This window comes from Protopterus annectens, chromosome 7.part0 (assembly GCF_019279795.1).
Source record: "Protopterus annectens isolate FY-2018-M chromosome 7.part0, PAN1.0, whole genome shotgun sequence".
Lineage (NCBI taxonomy): Eukaryota > Metazoa > Chordata > Ceratodontiformes > Protopteridae > Protopterus > Protopterus annectens.
In genome coordinates, this window is record NC_056739.1 from 1,517,990,944 (window position 1) to 1,518,013,981 (window position 23,038).

Consider the following 23,038-nt stretch of genomic DNA (forward strand, 5'->3'; position numbering starts at 1 on the left):
CCAGGCATGAGTCTCCCTTAAGAAGACTATACGATACTAAATATAGTTGTTGTTTTTCTTTCAGCTTTTCCTGGTTAGGGGTCACCACAGCGGAACTCTGGCCCGCTAATGATTGGCAGTAGATTTTTAGGGTGCCGTGGTGCCAGCTCGACGCCCAACCTTCAACGAAGGCACGTCCATTCACGCATGTCTTTCTAACACTACTCGACCACAGGGAGGACATGCAGACTCCATAGAGAAGGCGCTCCAGCCGAGAATCAAATGGGAGAGCCTCTTGCTGTGAAGCAACAATGCTACCACTGCACCACCGCGGCTTACGATACTCATTAATATGGCTGATAATTGGGTATAATGCCCCTTTTGGCATGTACCACGCAAAGAACCTGCAGCAATTCAAGAGACCTCAGAGGTTTCTAACAAAGTCATACACTGGAATCCCTTCATCTTCTTTGTTAGAAACCTCTGAGGTCTCTTGAATTGCTGCAGGTGCTTTGCGTGGTACATGCCAAAAGGGGCATTATACCCAATTATCGGCCTGATTAATGACAAGTATATAGGGGTTATAACTTCCTTTGTTACAGAGGTGATGCCTTTGCTAATCATGTGTGCTACGTAGAAGGCCTTCCTTACTACAGTAGACACATGATGGTCAAAATTACAGTTGCAGTCTACTTGTGCTCCCAGGTCCCTTACCACTTCATGGGTACTTAGGCTATTGTTGATTTGATAGTGTGAAGGGACATTGTTTGTGCCAAAGGGAATGATGATGCATTTCTCTGCATTCAGTTTGAGACTGTGACTAATACACCAGTTGTTGGTCTGTGTGAGACCCTCCTGGAGTATACTATCATCATTTGGGGATTCAGTGATTGCACCCAGTTTGCAGTCATCTGCAAACTTGGTCAGCCACAGCCCCTTAGGTTTGGCCTGAACTTATAAGAAGTATATACCAAACAGTAGGAGGCCCAGCACTGACCCTTGTGGCACCCTACTGGTGACAGGTCTGCTGGCTGATGTGGAATCACCCACTTTGATAGTGTATGACTGGTTTGTGAGCCAGTTGGCAGCCCATCTTACAAGAAAGGGGTTTGCATTCAATTTGCTAAGTTACTGGTAATGCTTGAGTGTGGAATTGAGTTGAAGGCCTTGGCCAAACTGAGGTATGCTGTGTGCAATAATTTGCCCTCATCAATGGCCCTGATCAAATTTTTTAAAGAAATCTACCAGGTTTAACAGGCAAGATCTGCCCTTGGCAAAGTCAAATTGGGTTGGATCTAGGGTTTGGAAGTTGCCTATGTCTTTATTTATGAGGTCAGTGATGATACATTCCATGGCTTTACAGATGAGGTTGGTCGGACTTATGGGTCTATAATTCCATGGGTCTGTTGCTAAGCTGACTTTGTGGAGGGGAATAATTGTTACTGTTCTCCATTCCACAGGAACATAACCTGTGGTTAGGCTGTGATTGAATAGGGTACTTAATGGTGATGCTAGTTCATGTTTGTTTAAAAGACAGTCTACGACGAAACAGATAAAGGAACTGAACCAAAGACATCTTTCTAGCCACAGCCAAGTTTTAGTTCATTTAAAACAACTGTAATCATCAGATACTTACAGAAAAGAGAATAACCTTCTAAATCTGTGTCCTTCAAGAATGCTGATATGGATTTAATAAGAATTAAAATTGATTATATTACAGAGGTATTGATTATAGGGATAATTAACTGGGTCTTTGATCGTAACTTGCTTATTACATGTTTGAGACATGGATGCCGAGTAATTCACCCCAAGAGTAAAGCTAAATGATGATTCACTGACTATAGGAAGGAATTACTCAACATTGTATATTTAACATTTTAAAAATGATGCATTATTGTACATGCTCTACAGACTGTAGACATCGGATAATTACGAATTTAGCATATGTTATGATATGATGTTACATAAAATGGTTGAATTAATAAAATATATAGGCTTTACATATTATTCAGTAGATGAGCATGTCTAATGGAATACAGTTGCAGATTTATTTTTTTAGCAGGCTACTAATCATCATATCTAGGGGTGATTGAGCTAGGATGCTTAGGAAAAATGTCATGGAAACTTTTGCATGAATATCAGTAGCTTATGCAGATAGAACCCCAGCTGAAAGTCTCATCTGATAAACAGCTCCTCAGGAGTGCTGCACCCCTTAATAGCGTGCACATTGTTACATTTTATTAACTCTCTTTTAGTTTAGCTATATGGACTGCTAATTTGACAAGACGTACTGAAACAAGTCATGAAGATAAGTTAATACTTTCTTCCAGTAGAAAGCCAAAGACAGAGAAAGGCAGCACTATTAATTTTCTGTGATAAATAGACTATTATTTAAGGTTTAGTTCAGGAAGTGCAGTCAGCTGATCACCCGTAAAGATGCATAAAGTATCCCATAGATTATGGCTTGATGCAATGCTGACTTTTGATCTACCTAATGAAAGGTTCTGAATGTCAAGTAACAAAGAAGTTTATACCACAAGGACAGCTGTTCCAAAATCACAGTGCACATTGTGAGGTCTCATTATTAGAAGTATTCATTTCGAGGAAAATCACCTGCAGTGATATCAGGAATGTTTGTCAGTCCCACTATGTACATGTCATACTGTAACCTCAAAAAAATAGGATTCTTTACAGAGCATCATTCTTCAGATCAGTTAATTTGTCGAGTATGTTTTCTGGAATTGTCATATCTGAAAAATGAGAACTGCAGGAGCTGTTTGATTGATTATATCTCAAAGTGGGCAGTTCCTGTATTTAAACTTATTCATGTGGCTGCAGACATCAACTGGCCTTACACCTGAGGGTTAGGAATGGAGTGGCCATCCTACTCAGGAAAACATTACCTGTAGAAAGCAGCACAGCATGATGCAGTGAGATTGATCATTGCTCTCTGCTTATGATAGCAATAGCATTTCACCTGCAAAACTAATAGGACAAAATTAAAATGTGATATTTAGTTGGTGCTGCTAAGTATAGATCAATATGATTTTTGATGATCATTTTTTTTTTAACTTTATGCAATGGAGTGTGTTTTGGATAGTACTGTATGGGAACTTTATTTTGGATCTTAATATAAACACTACATGCGCTGTACACTATTATTAATATTCTTGAATGATAATACAAATGATAATGATTCATGAAAACATGATCTGAACTCAGATTAAAAAAAACATGTCTACCCAATTTGATGTTGTCAATAAATTAACTATGTATTTAGATATGTATTTACATCCTTTCCATAAAATTATAACATGTAGTGCTGAAGACTGTATTTCGCACAATGCCCAGTGAGGACTGACACATACCAGCAGGCCAAGAAAATAGTTGCTGAAGTGAAAGTTATTACATCTGAAAAAAAGTCATGAAAAAATATTGACTTGTGGTGTCCAAGATGATATGGAAAACATTTCTGACCACTGATCCCAGAATCATAGCTAGGTCATCAGGCTCCCTGTGCAAATCTCAGTCTAATGGCCCCAACAACTCAAAAGTAGAATAGCAAAAAAAATGCATTCTTTTTGTCTAAATCTATTCCAGAGTGCTGGAGAAGAGTGTTAATCCAGCCTAAAAACCACAGATTCTACATAATCAATAGTCTGTCCATCATCTAGGGCTATGAAACAAGTATCTGGAATTATACAGAATCATGAAAGATCATGGGAATTGACTTACCCAGTCTACACTTTTACTGGACTTGAGGAAATCTTTAAATTTCCACAATTTTATGAGGTTGTCATGGGAGCTGATTAACCCAACCTACAATTAATTTTGTAGGCTTGAAGAATGCTTTAGATTTACAAAATTTTATGAGGGGGTCATGGGAGTTATTAAACCCAGTCTGCAGTTATTTTTGTGAATCTGAAGAAGTCATATGACCATATTCTCAGGAATTAGCCATGAAAGAGCCTGTACTGGATACTAGGCAGCCCTTGTATTCCATCTGGTATCTGTGTGAATGTAGTAACTGTGTCAGATATGAGATTCTTTTCAAGGTGGAATTAAATATTTATCTTCTCATTTTGTTTTTCCATTACTTTTATTGATAGGTGATAGGTGCCTACACGTAGTTGAGATAGAGAAGGTGTCCAGTCTATGGACTTGCTGCTTGCAGGCAATATCATTTGGCTTCATCTGGCTGTGATCTCTAACATGCACTCAAGTGTTTCACTTCTGAGTGTCAAGTATCTGGGTTGTGAACAAGCTACTCCAATTCTGTGTTTATGTTACTCCCATCACCATAAAAACAGAGATTTTCTTTTCATGGTGAAAGCTACCTTTACTGGAGAAATTTACATCTCATGAATGACAGAAAGATCAGAACATGTGTGTTAGTAAGGCAGTAAGAAAGCTCTGACAGAACTGCATTCTTTTGGGTAATGAACAAGGTGGTGATGACCAATTCGGAGGTGAGATCTTGGATAAAGCTCTTGGTCTATCAAGTTTTCTGCATCCACATAATTTTCTTTGGTCAGGAATTGTGCATAGTGAAAATAAAACTAATATCATAGGTACTTGTCATGGAAATGGTGTTTCTCCTTAGAGTCCCTGGGCTTAACTATTATGATAGGTAAGGAGGACAGGGACTACAATAGTTTTGGAGTAAAAGTACTGCTTTATTAAATTGAAAAGAGCAATCTAAGATGATTTGGTCATCTTCTAATATACTCAATCAGTGATTCCCATTGAGCTGCATTAGGCATGGTCCAATGGCAGAAGGCCCCAGGATATGTTGGAGGAATTATATTATTTGGCTGTCCTGCAAACACTTGACAATTTCTCATAATGAGATGGAATCTTTAGTTGGGGACAGGGAAACTTGATCTATCATACTTATTACACTGACATTATAGCTTTCCATAATAGATGAAAGGAAGTGAATAAAGAAATTTATTCAAACACTGCATATTTGTTTATTTTTAGTTCATGCACCCCAGCAATGAAAGCTGCTTTCAGGTGTAGTTTGGAAATGAGCAAGAAAGGAAGAATTCCTTATAGAAGTTTTTGAAGTTAGACAATAATACAGCTACTTTATAAGTATTAAGAGAAATAAAGAGGAAACAAGCATTTGTGTAACTGATTCCACTACACACTAAATAATGTAATTCTAAATGGATTTTTTTATGCTAGCATTTTTTATTTGTGTATCAAAATATCAGCAATAATCATATATATGATTTATTGTAGCTGCTACAATGTTAAAATTAAATAGCTTCCTTCTGCCACAAATACTGTATGATAAAACATAAGTGATCAATAAAGTGGTTGCAACTGATTTAGTGTAGACCTTCATCTGGTAATTCTTGGTTCATTCTTAACAGTAATAAAAAACAGATTACAGTGTCGTGCTTCACTGGTGACACGTTCTTCATTTCCAAGTACTAGCCTGTTTGCTATTTAGCATCATTAGTTTGCTGCTAGTCTCAGGTACATAAATATTATTGTGTGACTACTCAGTGCAATGATCCCACTAATATAAGAAAAATGAAAACAAAATTCTGTGACACTCCATGAGCAGAATGAATCCAAAATATATCTAATGCTTCTTAATGTCCATTGTGCCTAGTATTCATGGAAACAATAATTACTTAACATTTGAAATCATATATTATCTTAATGTACATTTATTACTCATTCCCTGGGAATGTCCCTCAAAAAGAAAGTTTTTTTTTTTTTCAAGAATAAAGTAGTTTGCATTGTTTAGTAAAGCAATAATCCATGGCTGTGGATGGGTACATAAGGATTTATTCACAGTTGGTGTGGTTTGATGGTTAAATCCTGATATACAGTACTCATAGACAGGAGTACATTATTGCTTTTATACAATAACATTATCTAAGAAAGAAATTACTTATCTTACTTAAATAATGCAATTGTATAAGGGAACATCTGTCTTCTTCCACATTATCTTTGCTATTCTGATGTACTGAGCATGTGTATGGCACTTATGTTCCCATGCTTGCACAGTACATCAGTGCAGGAGTAGTGATAGGGAAAACAGAATCTCCATTGTTGTTTGTTTATTTTTTGAGATGTTAAAAACAGTTGTTTACTGGGACAGCCAAAAATTAAGAGGAAAATCAGGCATGTTTCTGTTTTAGTTTTGCAGAGTGTATCTGATTTTTCTCATATTTTGTATATTTTGTATTAAAGTACATACCAATCAAAAAGTCTAGCAGCTCAATGATACTTCAATGGATGGACTTTTTTCTATTGGTATATACTTGATTTGCAATAGGCATAGTGGTCGGGCTGTCCAATCAGTTTGCTCAATTTTGAATAGCTTGAGTCTTCAAAGGGGTGAAAGAAATATGCAACATCCCCACTCTGGTCCAATAATCAAGGAGCCTGAATCCTCATCACAGACACTTTAGAGGGATGTTCATTTGGAATACAAATGGATACACTCAGTATTTCCAGATGCAAACCTCACTGGATCAAGCACAATTTCCATTAAGAGCACACAGGGCACACACTCAACCTGGGGTCTGGGTGTCTCCATCTGTCTCCCTCCAGGTCCCCAATAAGATTACCCACTGGCAAAGCTCTAGGGTTAGGTACTCAGCTGAGTGCCCAAGCCAAGTCCTCCAGCACCCTCTCTGTGAAACCAGTGCTTTGTGTCCCTTCTCCAATTAAGGCTGGCACAGATTTGCTATCTATGCCACCTTCTGTCCAGACTATAAGGTAGTTTCACTACCACCATTAGTTACCATAAGGTTCTTAAAAGGATATCCAGTTATACCGAGTGAAATTAATATTAATACAAATGGTAATACTGACCAAACAGCCAGCTTTCAGGAGTTGCCAGAGTTATCACCAAATGAATATGTGCAAATAATCTCAAAAAATAAATATTTTCTAAAAAGGACCAGTCACAATGAAACATTTAAATATATTTAATAATAAATAATAAACGAACATGAAAATACTAAATATCTATTTACAGTAAACACCAGAGTTTCATTTCCAGGGATTATTAAAAATAACACTGATGGATAGTTTTACACAGTTATAGAAAAACAGCATTTAGCTAGTCTCACTATTTATTCCTGATTGACTAAAATAATTACTGTTAATACTTACTGAACAGAGCAAGGCAAGATGGGTGAGTGGTCCTTGTTGTCAGATCCAAGAGAGAATGAAGAATACTGCTGAGACTTCAGTCTACTCTAATATTAAAACATTGTATCAGTACAGAATGACATCACATACACCTGGTCATCTGACTCTGTTTCACATGCTATCACCACACCAGAAGCTATCAAGGTTTAGCACCTATGTGCTACAATACACACAGATAGAGCATTGGTCAGATGTGGTGCAGCTGCTGGAAGTCATAAAAAGAAAAAAGACATTCCACTCTTCCTACAGGAGCTACAACCTATTCTCTAGCACATACATTGTGTCTTTGGCTTAGTTCAAAACTGTGGGATAACATCTTTATGGCTTAACCCATAAAGTAATTTAATTTAAAGAATATTTTTTCAAAGTCAGGTGGGTTAACTTCTTCTCTCCCAGGATATGCTGTTACAATACATATATTTAATTCAGTTACAATAATACTTGTACATTTAATTTCCTTCCAGCATAGCACACTGTTGATACATTTTAACACAAGCAAACTTCACAAATACATTTTCAGCACAAGCATCTGTACAAATCAGTTTGATATACAAATTACATATGATTAGTTACAAATTTCCAGCTAGCTGTGCTGGCATATATTACACATCCAGTGCCCTACTTCTACTGGCATGGCTGGCAGTACCTCCTATTGTCACATTATGCAAGAGAAAAGATGATATCCATCCCAGGGAAATAAAATATTTTACAGTAGGCCTCTTCGTAAAGTGCACTTGCACCCTTTTAATCAAGTGTGCCTTTCATCTCCATAATTATCTATTATAGGTTCATAGGTGTATTCTAGGCTAACAACTACTAGGGCCTTTATAAGCATAGCCATGCAATCCAGCCCAATTGTGTCCCTGTGTATCACTGGTGCTTATTAAGAGGGGGTATGTTTGTTAGGAAGTTTCTAGAGGTTATGTAGGGGGTGAGTATGTTAGTTTAGGCATTATGGTCTGCCTCTATCTATCAGATACATGGGGACCATACCCGGGGTGAATTTTCTATTTCCCATCCATTGGTCAAATTTCGGCTTAAGTAGGGTATGGGTTGATTCTGCTTCACATGGATGGGGAGCCTGTTCCAAAGCATAGGTATCCTCTGAGACACTTATTTGTCTCTTCAAGATGTCTTATTTATGCCACAAGCAAAATTTAATTCCTTGGTTAGTTCTGATACTGTCTATTTTCCAGAGTATAGAGATAGGCTTTAAGGTGATCTAAATAGGACAATGTGTTTATACCCTTGATTCTCCTGGTAAGAATCTTTTCTGGGCATTTGTGAGCATTCCGTCTGTTGCATATATATGGTCAGGCACATGCAGATGTGTTTCATAGGGGCCAAATAAAGTGGTACTGCAACTTCCTTGGACCTGGATTCCATGCCCTTACTTATAAGCTGGAAGACGTAGTATGATTTTTCTTACTACCTTGGCCACATATTGGTCAAACGCCAGATTACTGTGTATGTTCTCTATTCCCTGATTACTGTGTCAACTTTTAGGGGTGTCTTGTAAATGGAGTAATTAGCGTGGGTGGCAGTTTTCCCAAAAGACACTATAATGCATTTCTTAGCATTGAGATTTAGTCTGTGACTTTGGCACCAGTCATTTTTCTGTGTTAAACCATCTTGTAAGATATTTATTTCTCTCTCTCTCTTTCTCTTGCTCAAACATGCAGGCGTGTGCACACAGACACAATAACATGCACATGCATACATGTGCATATATGTCCATGAGTACATTTATTTTTCAATGAAAGAAAATTGCAATATTAAAATTTTATAAGCTGGGTTTTGATTAGCTGATGCTAACTAGAATATTAATTACAGTCTATACATTTTTTGTCTCACAGTAGTTATTACCCCAAATAATGGCTCTTCAATGTCTGTCCTATGTGCCTATGTGGAGGTGCATTCTACCATCTTCCTTACAGGCATACACACACACACACACACACACACACACACACACACACACACACACACACACACACACACACACACACGTTAAATGCATATAAGCACGCACATGATACATGGACTGACACACAGACATGCATTTTAACAATGATTTATTAATTAGTTCTTTATCTGATAACATGTTTAATCAGATTTAAACTTACCATGGAGCTGCAACATATTCTGGTCATAAGGCAGAGAAACATATCCTAGAAAAGGCATCAGTCTATCACAGGTTGCACACAGCCTCCCACTCATGCCCAATTCACCTGTTGCTTGTCTTCGGAGTACTGGAAAAAGTCAGAGCACCAAGGAAAAATGTAGGTAAACACATGAAGAAAATGCAGACATGGAAAATGTCCTAGCCAAGAAGAAATCTGGAGAACCAAGTATGTGAAGCAATAACAGCTTTATCAGTATTACAGCTGATGAGATCCAAATAGGGTGCAGTCTCACACCTTCTGAATGAAGAAGATGTGGGTATAAAAGCCCAGTCTCTTTCCGAAGGAGGAATAATCTCTATAGTACCCTTAATGAGTACAGCATGTGCCTATACCTGCAGCATTTTGGAGACAAGCTGGATTGCTAAGGGAGGTTATAATGGTAGAAAGTCTTACATTTTGAATATATGTGTTTAGGAGTGCATCCAGAATCTACCATATCTTGGTTATGGTTTTCCAAACCACAGCAAACTAAGAAATCTGGATCACATATGCCATTCTGAGATGTAACCAGGATTACAGTGGAGTCTCCTGTAAAGCCAGTCTCCTAGACATCCAACCTGGAACACAATGTATGGCTATAAATGCCTGATGTCTGATTAGCATTCTCTGATTGTTTCACTAGTCTAAAAGAAGACAAAGAGGATGTAGGAGCATCTTAAAGGCACTCCATTGTTGGCAAAGCCAGCATTGTGTTTTGCAGGTTTTATGTAATATCCTAATCGATCTGCTCAAAGAAGACCTCCCATTAAAAAAGGCATGCAGAATCACTTACTTTAACTCTTCCTTAAATGAAAAATGTTTGAGCTTGTAATCAAGTTCTTGGTGGTCACAACTGATGTTACTCTGGATGAAATGGAATCCTACTGCAGAAAACATTTTATGGGTCTTCTCTAGAAACTGCTAGGTTGTAGAATCTGGAAATTTGCCATTTTCTTACAGACGCAGTTGCGCAATTTAATAAAACTGAGGCAGGCCTGAAAGCCTAAAGTGGAAGAAAGTGGAAGATGAAAACACTCTCTTATCTCTCCACTCTTGAACTCCTTATCTAGCAGTAACATGGAACGATCTGTGATTCCTTAGACCTCTATGCTAGTCCAGAAAGATCAATATAAATTTGATATGGGATACTTAAGATGTTATTCAACTCCATTAAGTTATAGAGTGGATCAGCCTTTGCAGGAACAGAAAGTTCAGAAATTGATTGTTCCAGGCCTCAGCAAGCAGTGCTTCCATGACCCAGTTCCATGAGGGATGGGGAATACCTTCAGGTATTTCAGACTTATTTCTCAAATTTTGGTTCATCCTTTTGAGGGAAAAGGGAAATGAGATAAAAACCTGTTCATAGAGGAGTTTGTCTTTCCTAGGGATGCAGCATCTTGGTAGCACTACAAGAAGGGAATGCCATGCCTTTTTTTATCTGTACCAGTGCCAGAATCAAGTACCTCAATCCTTCTGCCAGGTATATCCAGACGTGAAGGGGAACCCACTTCCTGCTGGTTGCAGAAGAGGGTAACCAGTTTACACCTGATTCCTCTGTGAACATGGAATGAAGGAGAGACTTATGGCAATGTACAATGAATTCTTTCAGGCTGCATGACAACATTCACTTGATCACATCCTTTCAGAAATCAAAGAGCATTCAACCTAGAATCCCAAGGACATCAATGTGTGCACCAACACAGGATGTGTAGTGAGAGTTCACTTGATTCTAATTACTGAGAAAGTGATAGAGAGATTGGTGGTAGGTGAGGAGAGTGTTTCCATGTCCTGCCTTCAGTTACAGAGCCTTTGCTAAAGGATCAAGAGAAGAGCCTGTGCAAACAGACCCAATGACCATGAGAAAGCGATAGGGAGATTGGTTGTGGGTGAGGATAGAGCGTTTCAACATCCTGCCTTCAATTACTGCGCCTTTGCTAAGGGATCAAGAGTACAGCCTGTGCAAACAGACCCAATAACCATGAGAAAGAGATAGGGAGATTGGTTGTGGGTGAGGATAGAGCCTTTCGACATCCTGCCTTCAATTACTGCGCCTTTGCTAAGGGATCAAGAGTACAGACTGTGCAAACAGACCCAATGACCATGAGAAAGAGATAGGGAGATTGGTTGTGGGTGAGGATTGAGCGTTTCGACATCCTGCCTTCAATTACTGCGCCTTTGCTAAGGGATCAAGAGTACAGACTGTGTAAACAGACCCAATGACCATGATAAAGCGATAGGGAGATTGGTTGTGGGTGAGGATAGAGCGTTTTGACATCCTGCCTTCAATTAGTGCACCTTTGCTAAGGGATCAAGAGTACAGACTGTGCAAACAGACCCAATGACCATGAGAAAGCAATAGGGAGATTGGTTGTGGGTGAGGATAGAGCGTTTCAACATTCTGCCATCAATTACTGCGCCTTTGCTAAGGGATCAAGAGTACAGCCTGTGCAAACAGACCCAATAACCATGAGAAAGAGATAGGGAGATTGGTTGTGGGTGAGGACAGAGCGTTTCGACATCCTGCCTTCAATTACTGTGCCTTTGCTAAGGGATCAAGAGTACAGACTGGTTGGGAGGGTGGCCTAATGGTTAAGGTGTTTGCCTTACACACACAAGGTACAGGGTTTGAGTCTCACAAGGGATAATTGGCTAGGCTTGAAACGGCTTGGAAGGGCAATTAGCCTAGTACTAACCTAAACCTAAACCTAAACCTAAAAAAAAAACAGAAACAATGACTGTATGCTCTAAGTACAAAAGTGATGGCATTTGAACTCCAGTACTCAACCCCAAAGATGGCTCCTCGAAGAATATTCCACTACTTTCCATCTAGGATGTCAGTTAATGACTTGTGTGAAGTTGGTCACTCACTAACTGAGGCAGAGCTCAGAGATATGAAGTACAGGAGATGATCTAGTCCCATTCTCTGTTACATTATGTATTTTATTTCACTCCCGGCTGGCACTGTGTGAGATCACCTCCTAGCAGTCCCAAAATGGCTATGTTCCATAGTCGTAGCACTAACTGCCTTTCACAGCTGTCATCCTGAAAGACATAAGAGAAGCTTCAAACTTTTCAAACCTGCCAGTAACTAGGTTAAATCTCTGTTACCAGGACTTATCTCTAAGGCGACTGTGACTCTTTAATGATGCACTTGATAAACAAGCTTTCCTACAACGAATGGAAAGATGAGGATCAAACGTATGCAATCAGCAGAAAAGAACTGTGAAGCATAAGCCTGAGAACACTTTTCAATTTCTAGTAAATATGAGCTCAGCATCTACAACTTTAATGTGTACATATCCCTGAGCAAACAAGCAGGTAAATATATATTTTTGCAGAGGAGAGAAGAGAGGTGAGTCTCAGAACATGAAATACCAACCAGTACCCACTCCATTGGACCCCTTGAAGTAAACTATAGGAGTTACAAAGCAGCCCAAAACAACAAAATAAAATGCAGAATAAGAAATATGCAATACAAAACCTGCCAGGATTTTTATTTGGCATTATATTATAATGAATGACATCATTATGAATAATTATTGTATCATATAAAGAAACTCTGCAGGTAGTGAACTGCAAGCTGACTTTTCTGGAATGAAAAAATGCAGCACCAAATTTACCCTGTGTCATTCACAGCAGCTCAGTGTGGATACTATGGAAACTTAAAAGACATTAATAAAAGCGCATCTTCCCTAAAGTTAAGAATTAGGTAGCTGTCAATTTTACATTAAATGCTAGAGTGCTGAGTGTTCTGGCGCATGGAGTTTTAAGAACCACAGAAATTATGTTTTAATCTAAAAACAGACACTTTTTTTCCTTATGCACAGGGACACCTGTATAAACCTGATTATTAAAATCCATAGTTCCCTCTGATTTAATGTATACATTCTCACTGCAGTGCACCTGCAAACACCTGATACTGTACCCATGCTACAGATGTTTCTTGTTTTGCACTACAGGCCTTAGGACTAGAGAAGCATGTATAACTATTCTGTTATCAAGTGTCTGAAGGCATATGTAAGCTGCATACACCTATGGCTTGTCACAGAAGACTGACAGCAAGGCTGTTGTCAAGTAGAGGACCCTGCTTGTTTATGGTGGCAAAAAGCTTCATTATCAGACTGTAGGTATACCTGCACTAACATCCCCCATTCATTCTAGTCACATTCTTTCAGTCATGCAAAAGCCTGACTGTGACATGTTTAAAACAATTGATTTATTTATTTACAAACAAGAAGGAAAATAACCACCAAAGAACATAAAAAGTGGTGGCAAACCATGAATGGGCAAAATGAAATGTCATCAGAAGATGATGAAGTCTGCCAAAACTGGAGGGGGCATCTGCAATCTGCCACTGAAATATGCATAGATATCTTTCTATTTTCTGTTCAACCCAATCTAACAAGTTATGTACCTTGTAAATTAACAAGTTCCCCAAAGAGTCTCCAAAACCTATAACTTTTGTGATCATTAGGTAATAGTATGTTTTGGTATTTGTGAACCCTTTTTCCTTAAACTTACAGGTGTATATTCACATACTTTATCAAATCTCAGTTGACAAAATCCATCTATGTATTAAAACGCACAACCACACCCACACAGACACATACACCCACACCCACACACAGACACACACCCTCACACACACACACACACACACACACACACACACACACACACACACGCACGCACGCACGCACACACACACATACACGCACGCACGCACGCACACACACACACACACACACACACACACACACACACACACACACACACACACACCGTTGGTGCCATTTGAATAATCATCAATTTGCCTATCTGAAAATCTTTGAGAAATGGAAAGATACTAAAAATTCTGCCAAATAGCATATAGGCAAAGAGAGAGCCTGTGAACTTCGTGCAAAAGCCATCCCAACTGGGAACTGAATCTGAATACCAAGGAACAGGAGGAAGCGGTGAAAGTTTATGCACCAGGAAAGGAAGCCTTCATTTTATCAAGTGCAGTTAGAAGAAAGTGAGGCTCTCAATACCATATTTTAGTGCTTATTTTTAGGTTGTCAGCTATTGATATTACCAGGAATCTTTTTCTTCATATGCTCTGTTTTGTGCTTTTCACTTTGAGACTGGGCAATTTCAATTAAAGAGAAGTACTTTTTTTGAAACTTATGAGTTAGCATATAATCTCCCATACTGGAGGTTATGCAGGCAAAGCATCACTTCAACACTTATACTTTTGCTTTGTTTTGTAGGCTAATCTGTTTTCTGAAATGGTTTGCCCATGATGTTGTGTTATTGATCTTATCATTATAATGTAGAGTCTCACTGTTTCATAACAAAACCGTGTTTCAGTGATCAGGGAAGATGAGAAGACGTCCTGCATATGAATATTAGGCACATTATAAAAAGTCTTTGGGAAACAGCCACTATGTATGTCTTATAAATTGCCACATGTGTGTAATAGGATGGTGTGCTATTATTTACAAGTATGTATGCTGACATTTCAAATACTTTGGTTCTAAATAGCTCCATGAAGGAGATACAATGCTAGGTGAGGTCCCATAATATGTGAAAGCAGTTACTGTTTGTATCAGGAGACCATCAAAATCAAACATCATATGTCAGTTTAGAATAATATCCATAGCTCCACAGTTTTGCCTGGATATGTCTTCATTCTATTTGAACTATTTAACTAAATAGAGAAAGACTTTGCATGTCATCCGATATAGTTTGCACAGCTATAACTTGCTTGTTTCGTGCCTAATGCTTAAAACCTGACATAGTTGACAATGTTGAATACACATTGAAATGTGTCAAATACCACAACTTCAAAGAAATATTTAATATACAAATTGACTGGAGCAGTGGAAAAGACCTTCCCATAGCACTGATGTGTATCCTCGGCCTGTCATGCTTTAAAGTGCTAACATATAAGCCACTGCATCTTGGGAAAACCTGTGTTCTTGATGTGACTGGCAGGAGTATGAGTTCCCACTTCAGCCTTGATCCATACTTTTTGGAGGGTGTGTGCCTGCCAAAACTAAATCATAAGATTTTTATGCTTTTATTGCAGATTGAAGAAAGAGAATTCCAAAGCATTAGGCAATTTAAAACAGTGATATTATTTTCTAAAAAAGTAGTTGAAATGTGCTGGAAAGTTCTTTTATGTCTTATTTTTTACAGTAGAAATATTCAACACTTATTGTTTCCTTCAAATAGTCTTGTTTTTTTTTCAGGGCCAAGTGCTTTCGTGGAAAGAAAGTTCACAGTGAATTTGACATCAAAGTGGAACAAGTAAGTATGGCAATAAAATGACATAAAATTATACAGTATGACATTGCTCTATACTGCATGTGAAACGGCAGGCACTTTGTTCTGCCACAGTCCTCAGTACAGCTGATTGTAGCATCAGTTTAGACTGCTCCACCTAGCTAAATTATAATACATATACCTTGCACCATATTTATGTGATGCAAATATAACTTTTACCTGCTCTTCACAAATTGCGATTCAATTAGAAATGCAAACTGGAACACAGTAATTTTTTAGACTGTTGACTGAATTTGTGTGACTGACATGGAACCATCTGCATTAGATATTGGACATCTGACAGAAAAATCCCAGTGGAACATTAAAACAGTCAGTATGCCAAACAAGATAAATCATATTTGATACAGTATACATATACGATACCACAATTAGAGTGTGCCAAGCAATCTGTCAAGTCAGTACAGGTAATAAAGTATAACAGGAACGTACCTTTTTATTATACTTATTAATACATTCTATCAAATGCGTTTTCTATGTGAATGTATGATATGTGGTTTAGCGATCTTTTTAAAATATCATACTATTATAAAACAGATCCAACATATCTTTTTTACCAATATATATTTAGTAAACATTTTTTTAAATGTTTGCTTCTATACAGGCTAATATGCACAACTCAGAACAATGCATATTCTAACAATGAATTCTTCAAACTACCCATGATAGTAATAAAACATTTCCCCACTTGATGGCATGTATACTTACTCCGATGTAAGAAAATAACAAATAGTGTAAGACAGTGTTATCCAGCTATTCACCAAAGAAATCATGTCCTTGTAAGGATTATAAGAGACAGAATATGATAAGAATGAAACTGCTTGCATTTTATAATTAGCAGCTTAGTGTCTAGGACAGAGTGGGTAAAGAACTTTTCAGTGTATAAAAATCACTTTCTTGGATAACTTATCCACCACCAGGCTCAATACACCTGCCATAACAGGGGACTCTAAATGACCCAAATGACATCAAGTCTTTTTAAAGAAAGACAGAACAGCACATGTAGAAAAAATGTATACTTTCTTAGATCTTAGATCTTAGATTAGGGCTTTCTTGTATTGCAATCTATCAGTGAAAGAGCAGCTTATCACTTACTTTTCTGAAATGTAGATGGAGAGGGAATATCAGATGTGAAAGTGGGCAGCTGTTTGTGGAAAAATGAAGGTAAACAGTATGGTCCACATAGCTATCTTTCCATGCCAAAGAAGATGTAGTTGTATAAGTAAGCTTACCATGACAGGTGATGTTCAAATAATCACTGCTGTAGTAGCCTTAACTATATGGGTTATATATTGCATAGGATATAACAGCTGCCAAGTTTCTAAAGCTTCAGGGCACTTTCTATTCACCCAAACCTTCAGTTTGCTCAAGCTGAGTTCGCCTGACTAAAAAGACAGAGGCAGGGAGTGAGTAGCTATTGCAAACGTGATCTTTTGAACATCTACAGTCATGGTAAGTTTACTTACACAACTGTAATAACTTCATCATATTGGTTACTACTGTACTAGCCTTAGCTATGTAGGCAGATTACTCTGGCTGAGTCCATTTGGGAGGTAGAAGTACAATAGCTCAAGCACCCATGGAAAATGGTCATAGGAAAGCCTCATCTAGAACTACAGAAGGCATCAAGCTTATAATGCTTTGTAAAAGTATATACAGGCAATGTTGTTGCTGCTTCTGGAATATTCTAGAATCCAACCCTTTCCAAAAATCCATATATTAGATCAAGACCCTGGTAGATTGGGCCTTGACCCTGCTTGGAATAGTTTTGTTATGGTGAGTATGACAAGAGTTAATAGCCTTAGACAAGCATTTGGAAATAGTTTGCTTTGACACAGTTTGTCCCTATCTCTTACATTCACAAGTAATGAACTACTGATCTGAAGATCTGAAAGATTTCATTCTGGCAAGGTTTTACCTAAGTTGCCTGTGAAGATCAAAGTTAAGGAGTATCCTTTATCTTTCATTTTAACGTTCAGGAAAGAAAACTGAGATGGATTATGTGGCTTAATGAAAATCTCAGTAACCACTTTAGGCATAAAAGAAGGATTAGTTCTGAAAGAAACCCTATCTTTGTGAAAAATGAGATAGGGTTAACTCGCCATAAGAGCTTGCAACTCAGATATCCTTCTTGCAGAGGTCAGAACAATCAGTAAAACTGTTTTCCATGTTAAGAACCTCAAGTCAGCCAACTTAGCTGGTTCAAGTGGATCAAGTGTTAGACTCTCCTGCACAAAATTAATATCCTAAGGAGGGGGCCACCCGTTTTCTTGGAGGTGTCTTATACAAAATCCCTTTCGAAAACATTTTAACATGAGAATGCATTGCAAAAGGAGGATCCATGGGCAGACATACTGAAACTGCCAATAAATGAATCCTGATAGAAGAGTAAGAAAGGCCATAGGATAGTAACACACAAATACTATAAAATCAGAGAGCAGCTAGCCCTGAATGGGTGCTGCTTATGTTGTTGGCACCAATTCGAAGACCCTTTCCATTTGCTAATATACGGTTTTCCAGTAGCAGGAATCAGTTAGTACCTGCTGCATGTCCTCTGTAAACAGGTGCCTAAAGGGAATTAACATCATATCATCCAAGCAGTCAGTTGAAGTTTGTTGGGATCAGGATGTACCAAACACCCCTGATCTTGTGTGAGTAGATCAATCTTGTGAGGACGATTGCAGATATTGCCCCTGGACATTTCTAAAATAAGGGAGAATCAATGTTGTGTGGGCCAGAAGAGAGTCACCACAATGATCCTGGTGGATTCATTCTGAATTTTCAAAAGTACCCTGAATATCACGGAAAATGGTGGAAAAGCATATAGGAACATTCCTGTCCAAGAAAAAGAAAAGTCATCTGTCTTCCATACCTTCTTGCAAGGAGTCCTGGAACAGAATCTTGCCAGCTGATTGTTCAGAGAGGAGACAAAGAGGTCTGCTTGAGAAACTCCCCACAGATTGATCAAATCATGGAAGATCCCCCAGTCTAGTTTCCATTCATGATGGCCTGCCTTTGTCCGGCTCAGCTTGCATACCACACAGTTTTGCTCTGATGGAATGTAAGATCTCTATAGAGTAAGATTGTGCTGTAAAGCTATATTCCAAGCTAACATAGCTAGTCTGCAAAGCAGGTATGATTTAATTCCCCCTCACTTGTTGATGTACCACATGACTGTGGTATTATCTGTAACAACATGAAGACGTCTCAGGGACAAAATATGATTTAGAAAGTTGAGTGTCTTGATCAGTAAAAACATCTCTTTTATAATCATGTGATTTTACCTTTCCAATAAATCTAAATGAGAACACTCCACGGCAAATAAAAGCAAATGATCGGTACACCGTTTAGAACAGTAAACGCTTTCACATTTATGGCAAATGCTTCTTCAGACTGTTGACTAAGTATCAAGCTCTAGTATTTAAAACTGAACTCATTAGGAATCTATCCAATCAACATCCATTCTCAATTAAGAATTAATTATCTCATAAAGTGCTAGTGCTTAAAACTCTAATAGTATATAATGTATATAAAAGTGAATTATTTAAAAACAACTTCTATAAAAATTCAAGGCTCATTATTTACTAATACAAACAAATACAATGTTTCTATACTTTGTCTGTAAAAAATGGAATATAGAATATAAAATATATGTATATACAAATACTACTCAATTTTAAAAACAGGAATAACTGAAGAATACCTAACTACTATATTCTGAAGTGTATATTCTATGAAATACAAAATATGCAAACACATTACACTATTTAATATGCTTATTTATATTCATTTAATAAAACAGACTGAAAAAGTGACTAAAAATAGACTAAAATATGATGAAAAAATAATAATGAAAAATGAAGCTAGTCATTATTATAGCAGCCTTGGTTCTAGTGTTGAAAGTCCCTAGCTTCTAAAAACAGCTTAAGGGAAACGTTATCATTCAGGCCCATTGAATTATCTGCCTGTAACTTCATAATCCACCTAACTTCTCTCTGTTCGGTATAATTTCTATAATTTCCTAGTCTACTATTCCTCTCTACTATCTCTGCTACTGTGAGGGGGGTGGAGGTTGCTTGGATGATTGCTTTGGAGGTCTCTGTTGGTTTTGCAGATTTTTATTTAGAGCCTCTGAGTATGTTTTCATGTATTTATGTGTGTTTTTTTCCAGTGCTGCTTTATTGGGTTTATGTGAGACTGGTGGTGTGATGCAAGTATTTCCCTTCTCCTCTTGACTGTTTGATCCAGTCTTGGGTTGAGAGAGGTTAGCCTCCAATTTGGCTGTATAATCGCATCTCTCGCATGTATTAGTGTTTGGTGGTAGGAGGAGGGGGTTGTCTGTGTACATGAGACAGCTGTAACATTGCCTCAAAATGCCCAGATTCACCAGTTGGACTGGAGAGTACGCCTGAAACTGCCCTTTGGACATGCCTGGATAGGTACAGTGAACTGTTTTACTGGATGGCTGGTAAGGTTGAATAGAGAGCCTTGTCCTTCTGTACAGTACAGGAGGGTCTAGTGCTAGGGTTTATAAGTGCTTGCTATAAGTTTTGAGTAAGTGCCAGGCTGAGAAATGAGTGGCTTGAGTGCTTAAGTTGAAAGTTTGTCTAGTTCCAAGGGAAAAATTGAAGAGGAGACTTTGTGGAGCTGGGAATAGTTTTACCCTAGCTTACTGGCACTGCCCGGCGCACAAAACCGGGCAAATATGGTATTTATAGCAGGGAAATGAAAGAGATAGAAATTAGCCCAAAATGGCCAAGAAACTACTAATTTCTGGGCTGAAATCACTCCTCCAGGGACAGACAGGCTGCTCAAAGCTCCCCTCTTTCACAGGTGATGAGTAGAGGGGAACAATGACCTATTTTTTTCTGGATGAGAATCCTTTTGTGATGAGATGAGCCACGTAGAAGGATTTCCTGACCACTGTGGCGATGTGATTATCAAAGGAGAGACAAGTTCAATCAGACAAGTTCTAACTGCACACCCCTGCTTACTAGGGTGCAGGGGACCCTTCTCCAAAAAAGATGGCCTGGATCAGTGCTCAAGTTATACAAACAAAGCTAGATTCAGCAGGCCTGAATCTGGTCTATGCTACAGCAACAAGGCACACCAATCTCAGAAAGAAACAGTTCAAATAAGCAGGCACAGTAAGCCTGTGACCAGATATTCACAGCCCAGAAGGGCAGAATCCAGCCTCTCCTCCCACAAGAGTGCAGAACATAAACCTTCTTAATGTAGAATAACTGGCCTGAAGTCCAAGTGCTTAAATCAGAACTAATACACTTTTAGCATAGCAGACACTGGGCCTTCAATCAGCAATTCCCAGCTTAGAAGGATGTAAGCTACCTGTCCTACCACAACAGTACAGACCACAAACCTTCTTAATGTAAAACAGCCTGTATGAAGCCCAAGTGCTTAAACCAAAAGACTTAGAATAACAGTTACAATTTAATCAGGCTACTACCAAGCAGTAATAAATGCAGCAGACTAAATAAAATTGTGTACTTTTAAGAAAATCAAAATAAAGTAGGAGGAAAGACAAATACATTAAAATCAAATAATTTTTTTTGGCCTTATCATATCTACTCTCTGTGTTAAGTAGCGTGAACACTAGACTCAGAATATGATCTTACTGCACATGGCTAAGTGAGCAAATGAGATGGACCCAGGACGAGTGTTCTAATACAGACTTACAGTAGGGGTGGGCAATTCCAGAGTCAGCTAATACCAACACAAGAACAGGGAGGGAGGGTGGAAAACTAACTGCAAAGAGACACAGAGGACACTGTTCAGAAACACACAATTAGGAAACAGAAAAAATGAAAATACAGTACTTTTAAAACTGCAAGTTTGTACTTAACAGAATACTAAAATACACTACTGCAAGTTGCACTTAGCTTCAGCTTCTAATGCAGATGTTTGTAGCCAAGCAGGTCTCTCAGGAGTTGAGCATAAAATGATTTCTCAAACCTTGTGGCTAGCACTTAAAGTACAGAGGAATCCCTCTAGGCTATTAAATATCAGATAACAAAGAAGTGATAACACCACCCCCTCTATAGCAAACAGACACTCAGCACACTGTTCAGAAACACACAATTAGGAAACAGAAAAAATGAAAATACAGTACTTTTAAAACTGCAAGTTTGTACTTAACAGAATATTAAATACACTACTGCAAGTTTCACTTAGCTTCAACTTCTAATGCAGATGTTTGTAGCCAAGCAAGTCTCTCAGGAGTTGAGCATAATCTTTAATATAAATTTTAATGTTATATGGGAAAATGGGTTAGTTGATCAAAAGATAAATTAAATGAAGGGAAATAAAATGAACATAAAGAAAGAACTAGAAAGGATAATAAGACAATACTAATATTAGAGTTAAATATGAAAATGTAAATGTATAGGAACATGAAAAGGGGAAAGAGAGGAAAAAGAAATGGTAAGAAAAAGAATGAAATGAGAGAATATGATTTTTCATACTATAAGGTTAAGAGAATTAAAATATGAAAAATAAAGTACATTAAAATGGAATTTAGGACATGATATGAACAAAGAAATAGTAGGGAATGGTAAGAAATAAGACTCATTCAAATTATTTACAATTTTATCTGTGAGTTCTTAAGTTTTAATAAGCAGCAGCAGACACAATTGCATTGATTTGGTAAAGCTGAATTGGGAGGGTAGTGTGAATGGTTTAGTCATCAAACTAGGTCCAGGTTAGGTTTAATTGTTTTAGTTTCATTGATTAATTTAAGATTTAATTGTTTGAAAATTCCCACGAGTATATTAAGTTTTATAGTTCCTAATACTAAAAGTGAATTACATACAAAATAAGTAAATATTCACTGTCCTAACTAATAATTCATGTTTATGAACAGTAAGAGATATATAGTGAAACTAAATATAGATGTTGTTATCTTTGCAATGGCTATTGCTTAATATAAATGGATTGAACACTAACTTTAAAAAAGGGTAGTCTTATTAAATTTCTAAAATTATATAGTGCTCAGGTAATTCTTTTATAGGAAACTAATTTTGTTGAAGAGGATATTGAAAGTCTAAATACAAAGGAGTACTTAATTTAAAGTTTAAAGTTGCTTGAATTTCAATAAGAAAAGAAGAGGTGTTTGTCATTTTATGGAAATATGCCATTGAACTACCTAAGATGATTCGCTCTTTTGCAGATATTAATGGTATGCTATGTATTTTTACAGTTGATTTGAATAATAGATTTTATAATCTGGTGAACTCCTATTGGACTGGAGCTAAAATGGCAAATAAACATTCAGTAAGTATAGTAACATACATGAAAAGAGACTTCATTTTAACGTGTCGCTTTAATTGTATACCATTTAAAATGATACTACTTCTAATATAAATATTCTGGTA

The 23,038-nt window shown here is 37.6% G+C and overlaps 1 protein-coding gene across 1 annotated transcript in view; it reads left to right on the top strand.

Annotated features, from left to right (window-relative positions):
- The window catches only part of SYN2 (synapsin II), a 1,726,111-nt gene that overhangs the window by 657,296 nt on the left and 1,045,777 nt on the right, over positions 1-23,038 (top strand). The window contains exon 2 of the mRNA XM_044078054.1: positions 15,560-15,617. Coding sequence (XP_043933989.1) covers positions 15,560-15,617 — 58 coding nt within the window. The remainder of the gene's footprint in view (positions 1-15,559; positions 15,618-23,038) is intronic.